The sequence below is a fragment of the Oncorhynchus tshawytscha genome, linkage group LG13 (assembly GCF_018296145.1).
Source record: "Oncorhynchus tshawytscha isolate Ot180627B linkage group LG13, Otsh_v2.0, whole genome shotgun sequence".
Taxonomy (NCBI): domain Eukaryota; kingdom Metazoa; phylum Chordata; class Actinopteri; order Salmoniformes; family Salmonidae; genus Oncorhynchus; species Oncorhynchus tshawytscha.
Window position 1 is genome coordinate 16948046 of NC_056441.1, and position 14254 is coordinate 16962299.

General features: G+C 43.4%; 1 protein-coding gene across 5 annotated transcripts; it reads right to left on the reverse strand.

Annotated features, from left to right (window-relative positions):
- Positions 1 to 820: 820 nt before the first annotated feature.
- LOC112264392 (ras-related protein Rab-5A) lies at positions 821 to 7142 on the reverse strand. Of its 5 annotated transcripts, XM_024440970.2 has the most exons (7): positions 6966 to 7100; positions 5833 to 5923; positions 4864 to 5093; positions 4616 to 4767; positions 4295 to 4417; positions 4095 to 4188; positions 821 to 3906 (listed from the first exon to the last, which is right to left on the reverse strand). In XM_024440970.2, exons 3-7 carry the CDS (start codon positions 5027 to 5029, stop codon positions 3791 to 3793), a joined length of 651 nt encoding a protein of 216 aa, XP_024296738.1. In that variant the 5' UTR covers positions 5030 to 5093; positions 5833 to 5923; positions 6966 to 7100; the 3' UTR covers positions 821 to 3790. The 5 variants fall into 5 exon arrangements, with proteins under 5 accessions (XP_024296738.1, XP_024296741.1, XP_024296737.1 ...); XM_024440973.2 differs by lacking the exons at positions 5833 to 5923; positions 6966 to 7100 and adding an exon at positions 7124 to 7142; XM_024440969.2 differs by lacking the exon at positions 5833 to 5923 and having other exon boundaries at positions 6966 to 7117.
- Positions 7143 to 14254: the final 7112 nt, after the last annotated feature.

Below are 14254 nucleotides of genomic sequence, written 5' to 3' on the forward strand. Positions count from 1 at the left end.
CAGGCCTGCAGTAGTCTACCGAAATGGGAAGGGCAGACAAAAGCTGCTCCTGATGTCTGCCTTACAAATACCACAATAATGTAACAGGCCTTGTAGTTACACAAGTAGCTAAATGTTATGTTTCCTATTATAGGCCCATTATTACATTTTACAACATAGTTTTGTTATTCTGTCCTGATAATATTCAGTCATCATAACTTATTGTCTGTAAGCTGTCGGGGATGCTTTCTGAGAGCCAGGGTGAGGACAAGTTTGATATTTATTTAACTAGGCAAGTCAGGTAAGAAAAAATATATAATTTACAATGATGGCCTACCCTGGCCAAACACTAACGACGCTGGGCCAATTGTGTGCCTATGGGACTTCCAATCACGGCTAGTTGCAATACAGCCTGGTAACACCTAGTGCCTTAGACCACTGCGCCACTCTGGGGGGGTCAAATCATGACGTTGAAGCTCTATAAAGATGCCCGATTGTCTTTACATGGAATTCCTAGTTGGATGACAGTTCAGAAGATATTTCTCAATCAGCTCATCTTTTTCCCCCCCAGAGTTCCCAGTTGTCTTGAGCACACTGAAGTCTGAGATTTCCCAGTTCCCAGTTGTTTTAAATGCAGCAAATGGTCAGAGAAACATTACATGACTTCACTGGAACCTCAGGCAGAGTGGTAGGGGTTCTTTACCCTACACAGAGTGGTAGGGGTTCTTTACCCTACACAGAGTGGTAGGGGTTCTTTACCCTACACAGAGTAACTGGAACACCTGAAAACAACCGTAAAACAAAATATTATACCTCACACACAATACAACCTCATCCCATGTAAATTCTACATTTTATTTCTGTATTTATTTGGTCATTATTTAACAGTACTGTAAAATGCTTGCCTTTGTTATTTTTTTCCATCTGCAATTAACTGTCCACAGCAACATCAAACAATATACATCTAAGAGTTAATCCATTTATTCATCATCATGATCCACCAGCTAGTACCAACAGTAGAACGGAACAGTCTTTCTTTTTTATTCTACTACTACTACTGTTGTTACATTGTTCCTACAACGCTGTTACATTCTTACTGAGACGTTATAAGACAGGCGGACGGTTAGTTTTGTCAATCTGATCTGTTCCCACGACAGGGATTCTACACCCAGACAGTGTATGGTGTGTGAGTTCAGTTCCAATGGGACAATGAGTATTGGACAGGGATTCTTAGCTTTAGATGGCTAACAAAATTATTAATGAAATGCGAGAGAGAATATTAAAAAACAGAAAACCAAAAAAAATCCAGTTTTTCTTGAAAAAAAAACATAAGACAGACCACTAAAGAAACGCAAGTACATTTTTTTGTTAACAACACTACACACATTTATAAAGACCACCATCAATTAGAATAGATTTTTTTGTGTGTGAAAAAAAACATAACTCCAAACCCATACAAAGTGTATTTTTTACTAACTGTACAGTATTTTGTTATTTAATGATTATCTAGACAACTCCCTAGCAAGCATTAGTCCTGTCAATTACCCTATTTACAGCATATTATTTATAAATATATTTATATCACACTGGCTGTAATTATGACAAGATATATTCATGAGCGTCATTAGTGCAAGGCATGAGGAAGACAGACCTGGAGAAAGGGGTGGGGGGGTGTTTTTAACTGTGTGTGTAACAGGTCCAGAGTTTAAAAATAACACAAAAAAGTGTATGTTGTAGCTTGTGGTTAGGTGTGTGTGTGTTATATTACAGTAATTAGATCTAGCAGGGTTGAGAAAGAAATAAACCTGTGTGTATACACGGGTGTGTGTGTCATGTGTGTTTGTTGTCGTTAAGGATATTTGTATCACCAGACAGCCCAGTCCCCCTGTGTACACACACTGACAGACAGTGTCTAAAGCACTTCCTATAGAACAGGGGATGAAGTGACCGATCTCAGTGTCCGTGACAAAGAGAGTGACGTCCCAAATGGCACCAGAGTCCTGGTCAATAGTGCACTACATAGGGAATAGGGTGCCATTTGAACAGGGCCGGGCCCTAGTGTCAGACAGGGCCCTAGTGTCAGCGGATTCCTAATGACACCTACAGAGGTCACCTCACCATGCTCCCCTTTCTCTCCAGGTGGAAAACAGCTGCCTTCCAACCAGCACCTTGTTTATATCTGGACAGGCATTAGCCCTCAACCATTACCTAATCTCATCCATTACATGTTGAGACATAAAGGACAGCTGACATCATAGCCCATATAAATCAGGATCATCCCCTCCCTCAGACAGAAACCATCAGGACAGGATGGGGAGGGGACTGGAGGCTTGGAATTGGGTGGGTGGGGGGTTACTAGTGAACAAGCCTCAGAGGCCCCGATGCCATACTGTGGTGGTAACTATAGAAGTCACAGAGCAATTACTGTGAACCATTGCACGATGCCACTAGAACAGCTACGCCCAATCCCAAACCTAGCCCCTTCAATAATTGTGTAGATCTGAAAGGACTGAATAGGTCTATTAGGAGCATTACGGTGATAATGCTCCTAATACACCCTCTGATAGGCTAGGTGGAATATTCCCCACATTGTTTACAACCTCAAATCCTCTCAGACCTACAGGAAGTACATAAGGGTTTAGGGCAGGGGTGTTAAACATATGGCCCGTGGCCAGGAGGGGGTCCAATCCAGCACGCGGGTGGTTTGAGTGAAAATAAAAATAAAATATATATATTTTTGAAACTATATAGAAATGATAATGGACCTACATGCATACAGTTTCTTGACTGTCCAGCTGGATAATAATCACTAGACAATGAAAAAGCATCAAAATTCCAAATACGATGGCGGCAAGGAAATAAAACCAATTTTGAGTGCGGCCGTTTGGACCTTGTTGAAGACCAAATGCGGCCACTGGGGCAAAATTAGTTAGACACCCCTGGTTCAGGAGTTAGTTAAGGTTTGAGTTGGGACTGAACGCTAGAAGCAGGCAAGGCCCTGGGATGGGGCCAAGAGAGAAGGGAACAACATTACACTAGTGGTACTAAAAGGTTTAGTTGAGAAAGCATATGAATATGTTACACAAGAGAAAGAGGAGGCCAGACAAACAGAGGGACCATCAGAGAAAGAAACTAGCAGGGATCCAAGTCCCTGCTAAACAGTTTTTTCTTTAGTTTCCTTATGATTTAGCCCTAACAAACCTTTGGAGCCTCTCTTCCCCTCTCATCTCTCCCTCTGTTTTTTCTGTCAGCGTTTTTGGAGACACTCCTCTTTTCACTCTAAGATGTTTTGTGTGCCGCTGAATAAAGTTAAAATAGTTTTTTTTTCCATCATCATGTTAGGCTGTTAGTGATACATGCATCCATAATTCCGATGAATAACTGTGAAAAACAAAACAAAAATCGAACAAAAACAAAAAAAGGACATGAGAGATTGCGTATTAGAAACAGTCTATCTATCCCAGGAGAGGAGACCAAATCACAGGAGCCCCGCCCTTTAGTCCTGCTGCTAGCCAATAGTCTGGAGGAATGGGGTAGGGAAGGCAGCACTAATTTAAGGGGGAAAAAAAGAGGAAGGTGGGAGGAGTCTCAATTAGTAACAGCAGAACCAGTGGGGGAGGGGTGGGGCGTAGTTGAGAAATATAGACGAGGGTGTTGCTTTGCATTAGTTACTGCAGAGAGGAGGAGGAGGGTTCAGATATCAACTTTTTTCGTTGCTGCAGATCAGAGAGTTTTTTTGTGGGGGGGCGTCACATTAGTTTACTGCAGCGAAAGTCGGGCATATTAGTCACTGCAGTAGGTGGGCATCGCATTAGTTACTGCAGCAGGGGGCCTTGGTTGGCTGGGCGGCTTCAGTTAGGTCGACGCCCCTGTTCCGCCCACTGTTAGCTCCAGCGGCTGCAGGCTCGCTCTTGGGCAATCTTTTCGCTAGGAAAAACAAAACAAAAACTTCACAAAATGCCAGCTACTGATGAAGATCGCTAGATCAAAACATCCTGCTAGTTCACATTTTCTTGTTACTTGTCTAAGTATGTATTAGAGCATTTGCTTGTGCAGGGCCCTATTCAATTATAGATCAGTAAAGTGATGCGGATCAAGGAGTGAGAGGTACCTACCAATAGCCATGAATATCTCGTTCACATTCATAGATGTCTTGGCCGACGTCTCCATGAAGAGCAAGCTGTTGTCGTCTGCATAAGACCGGGCATCCTGGGAAAACAACCATGTCAGAGACAGTCACTGTCTGTCAAACTCAGACACGCACAGGTGTGTTCTAAAGTGGCATGAGACAGGTAAGGGTGTTTGGAGGGCTCACCTGGAAGTCGACAGCTCTCTTGCTGGCGAGGTCAGCCTTGTTGCCTGACAGAGCGATGACAATGTTGGGGCTGGCTTGTCTCTGCAGCTCCTTCACCCAGTTCTTGGCCCGGGCAAATGACTCCTGGAGACAAGAAACATGGTACTCACAACTTCCAAAGGTATTTGAATAATCCAGCGTGAAGGGATCACAAGGGACCACCTATGCAAACATGTGAGATCAATTATCATTTTGACGAAGGAAGGTGGCATTGGTTACGTAATCTATCGAGGTCCTGATCATGAGCGGGGAGTGTATTGATTACATCATGACACCACTTGCCTCATTTGTGATGTCGTAGACCACGATGGCGGCCTGCGCCCCTCTGTAGTACATGGGCGCCAGGCTGTGGTAGCGCTCCTGTCCCGCCGTATCCCAGATCTCAAACTTCACCGTCGTGTCGTCTAGACACACCGTCTGGGTCAGGAAGGCCGCTGGGGAGGATAGCAGAGAGATATGTCAAATACATAGTTGACCTGAACTGTAAAAAAACAGGCTTAAGTGCATCATTGAGTGCAGTCGTAAGTCACCTCCTATGGTGCTCTCCTGGAACTCGTGGAACTGGCCCTTGACAAAGCGGAGCACCAGGCTGGACTTGCCCACCGCCGACTCCCCCAGCAGCACTAACTTGAACTGGCAGATCTTGTTCCCAGCATTAGACCCGTTGGGTCTCGTAGCACCTCCCCTGTTGGCCATGGCCTGGTCAGATCCCCCGGTCAGTGTCTGTCCCACACGTCTGACTGCACTTTTAGGGCTTCAGCTGGAGGAGTCGATAGAGGAAAAACAATGAAACGCGTGTCTCTGATGATATTTTTAACTAGGGCTATGTCAGATGTGTTAGAGATAAAGATGTTTTCATAAAGTCGTTATGACGTGTAGTTTAACCCTGGCCTAGATCTACATCCTCTATGATTGAGTCAGGGGTGGACATGCTTCTCGAAAGAGAAAAGGAAGAAACCTTGATATCGGAGTCCAGACGTGCCTCACAACGAGATTAACTTAGTAATGAACTACATAATTGACTGGAAATTCTTCCCCTCCTTCCTCAAGGAAGTAAACAATGGATAGATTCTCCTGTCTCCACTGAAGACAAGAGAGAATAACATGTAGAAAAATAAACATGGTTGGGGCAGCAAGTAGCCTAGTGGTTAAGAGCATTGGGCCAGTAACGGTAAGGTCAGCAAGGTGGAAAGATCTGCTGTTCTCCCCTTGAGCAAAGCTGTTAACCCCCAATAACAACTGCTCCCTGTGAGCCGATGACGTGGACATTGATTAAAGCAGCACCTCTCTGATTCAGAGGGGTTGGGTTAAATGGGTAAAACACATTTCAGTTGATTACATTCAGTTGTGCAACTGACTAGGTATCCCCACCTTTCCTTGCCACACAGCCAGTCAAACCTAGCTAGCTGACCAGTCCGAGTGGTATATCAGAGATGGATCTGATCTGACAGAGCTTTTTTCCCTGTTCAAATGTAACTGACAGAGGTTGTGTGCCTTACATGTAAATCTTTCAAGTTGGCAGTAGTAAAAAGATAGAATGATATGGCTCTGAACTCCCCATATGTGTTTCCAGTCAAAACCATTCACGCCCTGTGGGTACACAAAGTAACATTCTCAGTCTAGGGGCTGAAATTTAGCCCCTCAAGTGACAAAACACACACATTATAAGGAAAACACTACTCAGCAAGGTGACATATTTACAATCGCATACAGGCTGAAGGGCAAGGCGTTGCAGTGATGTTTTAAGAATACCTTCCAATGTAAATAAGTTTGCCAATGCCTAACTAACTAATAGCGACAAGCTAAAAGGTAAACATGCACAATAGGCTGACAGCAACGGGCTGTACTGGCTGTTGCCTTCAAAGTGGGAACTCAACTAGCACTGTTATGAATCAATGCTAGTATGGATAGTTCAAATTTCCAAACTAGCTCGTTACTAGTATAGCTAACGTGAGCTATTATTCGCTTTATTTTTGTAGCTAGCGATAGCTAGAACATTGAGAGGACGACATTCCCAAATAGAAGCTAACGCTTACCCAACTAACGTTAGATATCTTGCTAATTTAGCTAGATAGATTATTAGCTTGGTTGTTTATATAGCTACATCTGCATCCGAAGTAATAACGTATGCTATAACGTTACATACTAGCTACCTGATTGTTGACCGTCTTGCTAAACAGCTAGCTAGCTAACGTTAACTGGCTGGCAAACTAGCAAAACATGTCAGTATGCGATGATGGAGTTGGCTGGCTAGCTTTTTCAAGAAGATAGTTCGCTAGCAAGCAGAAGGGTATGACGAGCCCATATCCGCCACGATCAACAACCAATATATATTATTATGAACACTGTTTAAGTCGGAACTTTGAACTGACAAACCCGTTGTTACCTAACGTTATAGAGTCCTTCCCAATTCGGGGCCGAGGCCTATTTTTGCGTTTCTCATCAGACATGTAATGTTAGCATAGCACGTTAGCTAGCCAGCTGACAACTAACGAGCTGAAATCCACAACTTGTAACACCATTTCGCGTACTATACCTGAAACCTAGGCGTTGTTTATGAACACAGACTACCCCCAAAAGAGTCTATACACTAATTAAAGGGCGCAGTGCGGATACGCATTGTTAAACCTACAATTAATTTCAACAACCCAGATCACGTCTCCACCTTTTTCTTTCTTCTTGCAACTTCCCATTTAGAACCAAAACACAAACATCCCTTCCGCCCCTTCTACACGTCACACAGCAAGTCTGCTCTTGCAGAGAATGTGACCAAAGATAGTTATAACTAACCCAAGATACTTTATCTGTGTCGTTTACAGTGGGAGCAAATGAAGCATAGTGGGCAGAACAAGCTCCACCTCGGGCAAAGCCAACCAAGAGCTAGCGAGATCCTATTGGCACGTTGTAGCACACATGTGCATATTTCCGCTATGGAACGCCTCCTCCGTGAAGTGCGCGTGTGCAGAAACTCAATTCGAACTTGCATTCCTTCTGAACAACATACACTCTAAAAATGAGGGGTTCAACAAGGGTTCTTCTAAGATCCTCAAAGTTCTTCGAAGAACCTTAGCACTGAAAATGGCCACCAAAAGGTTATTCCAAGATCCCCATAGGAGTTAGGGTTCATTGAGGAACCTCCTTAGTTGGTGGGGGTTCCTAAAGGAACCTAACTGCCCAATGAAACATTGGGATTTGAATTTGAAAGGACAGCAGGTGCATGTACTTAACTGAAAAATGTCAAGATCTCCTCAATTTAGGGTAAGGTTTGTCCCTTATATGATCTAAATTTATATTGTTTTGTGATGATACCATCTATCTTTTCATATTTGCGAAAATAGACACAATTCAATGCATATCAATCAACAAAAAGGTAATAATATATAGGCTATAACAATATGTTGAAGGCTAGCTGTATTGGGTGCAGATGACTGAACTGCTCACTTTTGTGTCTGTAGGTATACAGACAAGGAGGCATACGAAGTTTGCGGACGACACTACAGTGGTAGGTTTGATTACCAACAAGGACGAGACGTCCTACAGGGAGGAGGTGAGGGCCCTGGGAGTGTGGTGTCAGGAAAATAACCTCACACTCAACGTCAACAAAACAAAGGAGATGATCGTAGACTTCAGGAAACAGCAGAGGGAGCACCCCCCTATCCACATTGACGGGACAGTAGTGGAGAGGGTAGTAAGTTTTAAGTTCCTCTGCGTACACATCACGGACAAACTGAATTGGTCCACCCACACAGACAGCATGGTGAAGAAGGCGCAGCAGTGCCTCAGGAGGCTGAAGAAATGTGGCTTGTCACCAAAGCACTCACACACTTACAGATGCAATCGAGAGCATCCTGTCGGGCTGTATCACCGCCTGGTACGGCAACTGCTCCGCCCACAACCGTAAGACTCTCCAGAGGGTAGTGAGGTCTGCACATCGCATCACCGGGGGCAAACTGCCTGCCCTCCAGGACACCTACACCACCCGATGTCACAGGAAGGCCATAAAGATCATCAAGGACAACAACCACGCAAGCCACTGCCTGTTCACCCCGCTATCATCCAGAAGGCGAGGTCAGTACAGGTGCAGGTCAATACAGGTGCATCAAAGCAGGGACTGAGAGACTGAAAAACAGCTTCTATCTCAAGGCCATTAAACTATATACTGTACTCTATACCATCTACTGCATCTTGCCATCTTTATGTAATACATGTATACTAGCCACTTTAAATGTTTACATACCCTACATTACTCATCTCATACAGTGGGGAGAACAAGTATTTTATACACTGCAGATTTTGCAGGTTTTCCTACTTACAAAGCATGTAGAGGTCTGTAAATGTTATCTAAAACAGAATCTAAAACAAAAATCCAGAAAATCACATTGTATGATTTTTAAGTAATTCATTTGCATTTTATTGCATGACATAAGTAGTTGATCACCTACCAACTAGTAAGAATTCCGGCTCTCACAGTTTTTCTTTAAGAAGCCCTCCTGCTCTCCACTCATTACCTGTATTAACTGCATCTGTTTGAACTCGTTACCTGTATGAAAGACACCTGTCCACACACTCAATCAAACAGACTCCAACCTCTCCACAATGGCCAAGACCAGACAGCTGTGTAAGGACATCAGGGATAAAATTGTAGACCTGCACAAGGCTGGGATGGGCTACAGGACAATAGGCAAGCAGCTTGGTAAGAAGGCAACAACTGCTGGCGCAATTATTAGAAAATGGAAGAAGTTCAAGATGACGGTCAATCACCCTCGGTCTGGGGCTTCATGCAAGATCTTACCTCGTGGGGCATCAATGATCATGAGGAAGGTGAGGGATCAGCCCAGAACTACACGGCAGGACCTGGTCAATGACCTGAAGAGAGCTGGGACCACAGTCTCAAAGAAAACCATTAGTAACACACTACGCCGTCATGGATTAAAATCCTGCAGCGCACGCAAGGTCCCCCTGCTCAAGCCAGCGCATGTCCAGGCCCATCTGAAGTTTGCCAATGACCATCTGGATGATCCAGAGGAGGAATGGGAGAAGGTCATGTGGTCTAAACTCCACTCACCGTGTTTGGAGGAAGAAGAAGGATGAGTACAACCCCAAGAACACCATCCCAACCGTGAAGCATGGAGGTGGAAACATCATTCTTTGGGGATGCTTTTCTGCAAAGGGGACAGGACGACTGCACCGTATTGAGTGGAGGATGGATGGGGCCATGTATCGCGAGATCTTGGCCAACAACCTCCTTCCTTCCCTCAGTAAGAGCATTAAAGATGGGTCGTGGCTGGGTCTTCCAGCATGACAACGACCCAAAACACACAGCCAGGGCAACTAAGGAGTGGCTCCGTAAGAAGCATCTCAAGGTTCTGGAGTGGCCTAGCCAGTCTCCAGACCTGAACCCAATAGAAAATCTTTGGTGGGAGCTGAAAGTCTGTATTTCCCAGCGACAGCCCCGAAACCTGAAGGATCTGGAGAAGGTCTGTATGGAGTGGGCCAAAATCCTTGCTGCAGTGTGTGCAAACCTGGTCAAGAACTACAGGAAACGTATGATCTCTGTAATTGCAAACAAAGGTTTCTGTACCAAATATTAGGTTCTGCTTTTCTGACCTATCAAATACTTATGTCATGCAATAAAATGCAAATTAATTACTTAAAAATCATACAATGTGATTTTCTGGATTTTTGTTTTCGATTCCGTCTCTCACAGTTGAAGTGTACCTATGATAAACATTACAGACCTCTACATGCTTTGTATTTAGGAAAACCTGCAAAATCGGCAGTGTATCAAATACTTGTTCTCCCCACTGTACTGTACTCTATACCATCTACTGCATCTTGCCTATGTCATTCTGTACCATCACTCATTCATATATCTTTATGTACATATTCTTTATCCCTTTACACCTGTGTGTATAAGGTAGTAGGTGTGGAATTGTTAGGTTAGATTACTCGTTGGTTACTACTGCATTGTCGGAACTAGAAGCGCAAGCATTTCGCTACACTCGCATTAACATCTGCTAACCATGTGTATGTGACAAATACATTTGATTTGACATTTCAATTGGTATGTTATGCAGATCACATTTACCATCCTCCTTCCTAACCTCGTTAATGAATATCCCATAGGCCTCTACATTATGGACAAGGTATGTGTATGAAAACCATTATCAAAACAGTGAATACTGTTCTGTGCATATTTTGTTAATAATCTGAATAATGATGATTTTTTGGGGGGGATTCACAGACTTCACCCACCCTACACCTCTGATGAATATAACAGGAAACCTGTTCGTTCACTATGCACTGCAAAATCATTGTGGCTATGGATACAGAGAACATCAACACATAACATTAAAAATGTACCCGAACAGTTTCTTTGAGGTTCCATTAAAAGGGGTTCTTTGAAGAACCCTTTGAAAGGGTTCCGTCGAATAACTTATAGGGATTCCCCCACAGTTTCAATTTGAAGAACCCATAAAGGAGACTCCAAGAACCTTTTCTTTTTAGAGTGTACTTTTAAAAACTTTGGCAAAGCGTCAACTCCATAAAACTTTATGCACTGTGTTCTTAACAGATTTAGGGAACATAAATTAAGATCAGATGTTTAATTGATGAGAAAATTAGCAGAACGTCGACCCAGTTTCAATTAGTTCCATGCTCTCCCACTATCCACAACTGGACATCCTAAATGAGCAGCACGTCGGCCCAGTTTCACCTAGTTCCATTCTCTCCTGCTATCCGTCTGGAACCGGCTATGGTCCCTCGTGTCTGGGACTGGCCATGTAGTCCCTCGTTAGTCTGGGACTGGCTATGGTCCCTTGTGTGTTTGGGACTGGCCATGCAGTCCCTCGTTAGTCTGGGACTGGCTATGGTCCCTTGTGTGTTTGGGACTGGCCATGCAGTCCCTCGTTAGTCTGGGACTGGCTACGGTCTCTTGTGTGTCTGGGACTGGCTATAGTTTCTTATGTGTCTGGGACCGGCTATGGTCTCTCATGTGTCTGGGACTGGCTATAGTTTCTCTCTCTCTCTCTCGTGTCTGGGACTGGCTATGGTCCTTTGTGTGTCTGGGACTGGCTATTCTCTCTCTCTCTCTCGTCTGGGACTGGCTATGGTCTCTTATGTGTCTGGGACCAGCCATGCTCTCTCTCTCTCTCGTGTCTGGGACTGGCCATGCGGTGCCTTTTGTGTCTGGGACTGGCTATAGTCTCTCGGCAGGGTAGCCTAGTGGTTAGAGCATTGTACTAGTAACGAAAGGTTGCAAGTTCAAATCCCCGAGCTGACAAGGTACAAATCTGTCGTTCTGCCCCTGAACAGGCAGTTAACCCACTGTTCCTAGGCTGTCATTGAAAATAAGAATTTGTTTTAACTGACTTGCCTAGTTAAATAAAGGTAAAGATGTTTTATTTTTTTTTAAATGTGAATGGGACTGGCCATGCAATCGCTCATCTGTCTGGGACTGGCTATGGTCTCTCGGTTGTCTGGGATCAGCAAGCTTTTCCTCCTTTATTAAACCTAACAGTAGAACTGACTAAATTAGTAAGTAAAACATTTCAGGAACCAGTTAGAAAGAATGATCTCGGTCAAGGAGTAAGATGCTGCTGTTATTTGAAACAGAAGAGGGAGCTCAAGGCTTTTAAATGATGCCATCCATTGGTGGAGGTCTAGATTTGTGTGACGTGTGCTTACTATGGTGTCTGTCTCACAGCTGGTCATGATGTCTGGGCTGCCTTGTATGAGTTTTAACGGTTATAAAAGGATACCAGACATATACACAAAAGATAAATAAGATCTCAACAGCACTGTGAACAGCATAGTAATTTTCTTCTCATATAAGGTTACCTTTCCATTTCCATAATGTGTTATTCATCCAAAAAGGTGACAAAAATATTTTGTTTAGCAAGAGTGATTCTGTCAATATCCCCTGTTTCTTTTATCTCGACCTTCTGTAAATCGGTCAATCAATCTGCAAACCAATGGGTTGGCAAAGTAATCAGTCGACCAAAACCAATAAAATAATCCATTTTTATTGTTTTTTATAAAGAGGTAAACCAGTCACAGCCAAAGTCTTATAAAACCTGAGGATTGAATGACAGCAGTGAGTTGGCCCACAGACTCTCTTCAGGAAGCCTCTCCTTGCCTCTGCCATGGTATAGTAACATCGGCTACTCTATTTTGACAGTGGGGCTATTCTTAGTACAGTACACTTAGCCCAGTCCAGTATAGCACCGTTATGGGTCCTACTCGCTATTCAATGAAGCCAATAGGCAGTACGTCTGTCTGGTCGCTTAGAGCCCAAGTCAAGGAGGTTGTACTGGATGCCTGGACAAACAACAAGATGATGATGATTAATTTGCCCTCTCCCACTTTTACAGTACCAGTCAAAAGTTTGGACACAGCTACTCAAGGGTTTTTCTTTATTTTTACTATTTTCTACATTGTAGAATAATAGTGAAGACATCAAAACTATGAATTAACACACATGGAATCATGCATTTACCAAAAAAGTGTTAAACAAATAAAAAATATATATATATATTTGAGATTCTTCAAAGTAGGCACCCTTTGCCTTGATGACAGCTTTACACACTCTTGGCATTCTCTCAACTAGCTTCACCTGGAATGCTTTTCCAACAGTCTTGAAGGAGTTCCCACATATGCTGAGCACTTGTTGGCTGCTTTTACTTCACTCTGCAGTCCAACTCATCCCAAACCATCTCAATTGGAATGATGTTGGACCACTAGGCGGCAGGTAGCCTAGTGTTTAGAGCATTGGACTAGGAACCGAAAGGTTTCAAGATCGAATCCCCGAGCTTACAAGGTAAAAATCTGTCATTCTGCCCCTGAACAAGGCAGTTTTCTTAGGCCTCCATGAAAATAATATTTTTTCCTAACTGACTTGCCTAGTAAAATAAAAATTGGTTTGAGGTCAGGTGATGGTGGAGGCCAGGTCATCTGATGCAGCTCTCCTTCTTTGTCAAATAGCCCATACACAGCCTAGAGGTGTGTTGGGTCATTGTCCTGTTGAAAAACAAATGACCAGATGGGAAGGCATATCGCTGCAAAAAAATTGTCTCACTGCAAAATGCTGTGGTAGCCGTGCTAGTTAAGTGTGCCTCGAATTCTAAATAAATCACAGACAGTATCACTAGCAAAGCACACCTCCATGTTTCATGGTGGGAACCACACATGCGGAGATCATCCGTTCACCTACTCTGAGTCTCACAAATACACGGCGATTGGAACCAAAAATCTAGAATCTTGACTCATCAGAGCAAAGGACATATTTCCACTGGTCTAATGTCCATTGCACGTGTTTCTTGGCCCAAGCAAGTCTCTTCTTATTATTGGTGTCCTTTAGTAGTGTTTTTTTTGCAGCAGCATTTTGACCATGAAGGCCTGATTCACGCAGTCTCCACTGAACAGTTGATGTGGAGATGTGTCTCTTACTTTCTGAGGCTGGTAACTCTAATGAACTTATCCTCTGCAGCAGAGGTAAATCTGGGTCATCCTTTCCTGTGGCGGTCCTCATGAGAACAAATTTCATCATAGCGCTTGAAGAAACTTTATTTTGTATACCACCCCTACCTTGTCACAACACAACTGATTGGTTCGAACACATTAAGAAGGAAAGAAATGCCACGCTCACGTTTTAAAAAGCACACCTGTTAGTTAAAATGCATTCCAGGTGACTACCTAATGAAGCTAGTTGAGAGAATGCCAAGCGTGTGCAAAGCTGTCATTAAGGCAAAGGGTGGCTACTTTGAAGAATCTCAAATATAAAATATATTTTGATTTGTTTAACACTTTTCTGGTTAATATATGATTCTATATGTGTTCTCTCTCATAGTTTTGATGTCTTCACTATTATTTGACAATGTAGAACATAGTAAAAATAAAGAAAAACCCTTAAATGAGTAGGTT

Bases quoted from the DNA above. Each gene is read 5' to 3' on its own strand.
- LOC112264392 (XM_024440973.2), bottom strand. From the start codon at position 5,029: ATGGCCAACAGGGGAGGTGCTACGAGACCCAACGGGTCTAATGCTGGG. The intron at 4,189-4,294 runs GTGAGCCCTCCA...TTGTTTTCCCAG, and splicing joins AGAGAGCTGTCGACTTCCAG to GATGCCCGGTCTTATGCAGA. The intron at 3,907-4,094 runs GTAGGTACCTCT...TGTTTTTCCTAG, and splicing joins CGAGATATTCATGGCTATTG to CGAAAAGATTGCCCAAGAGC.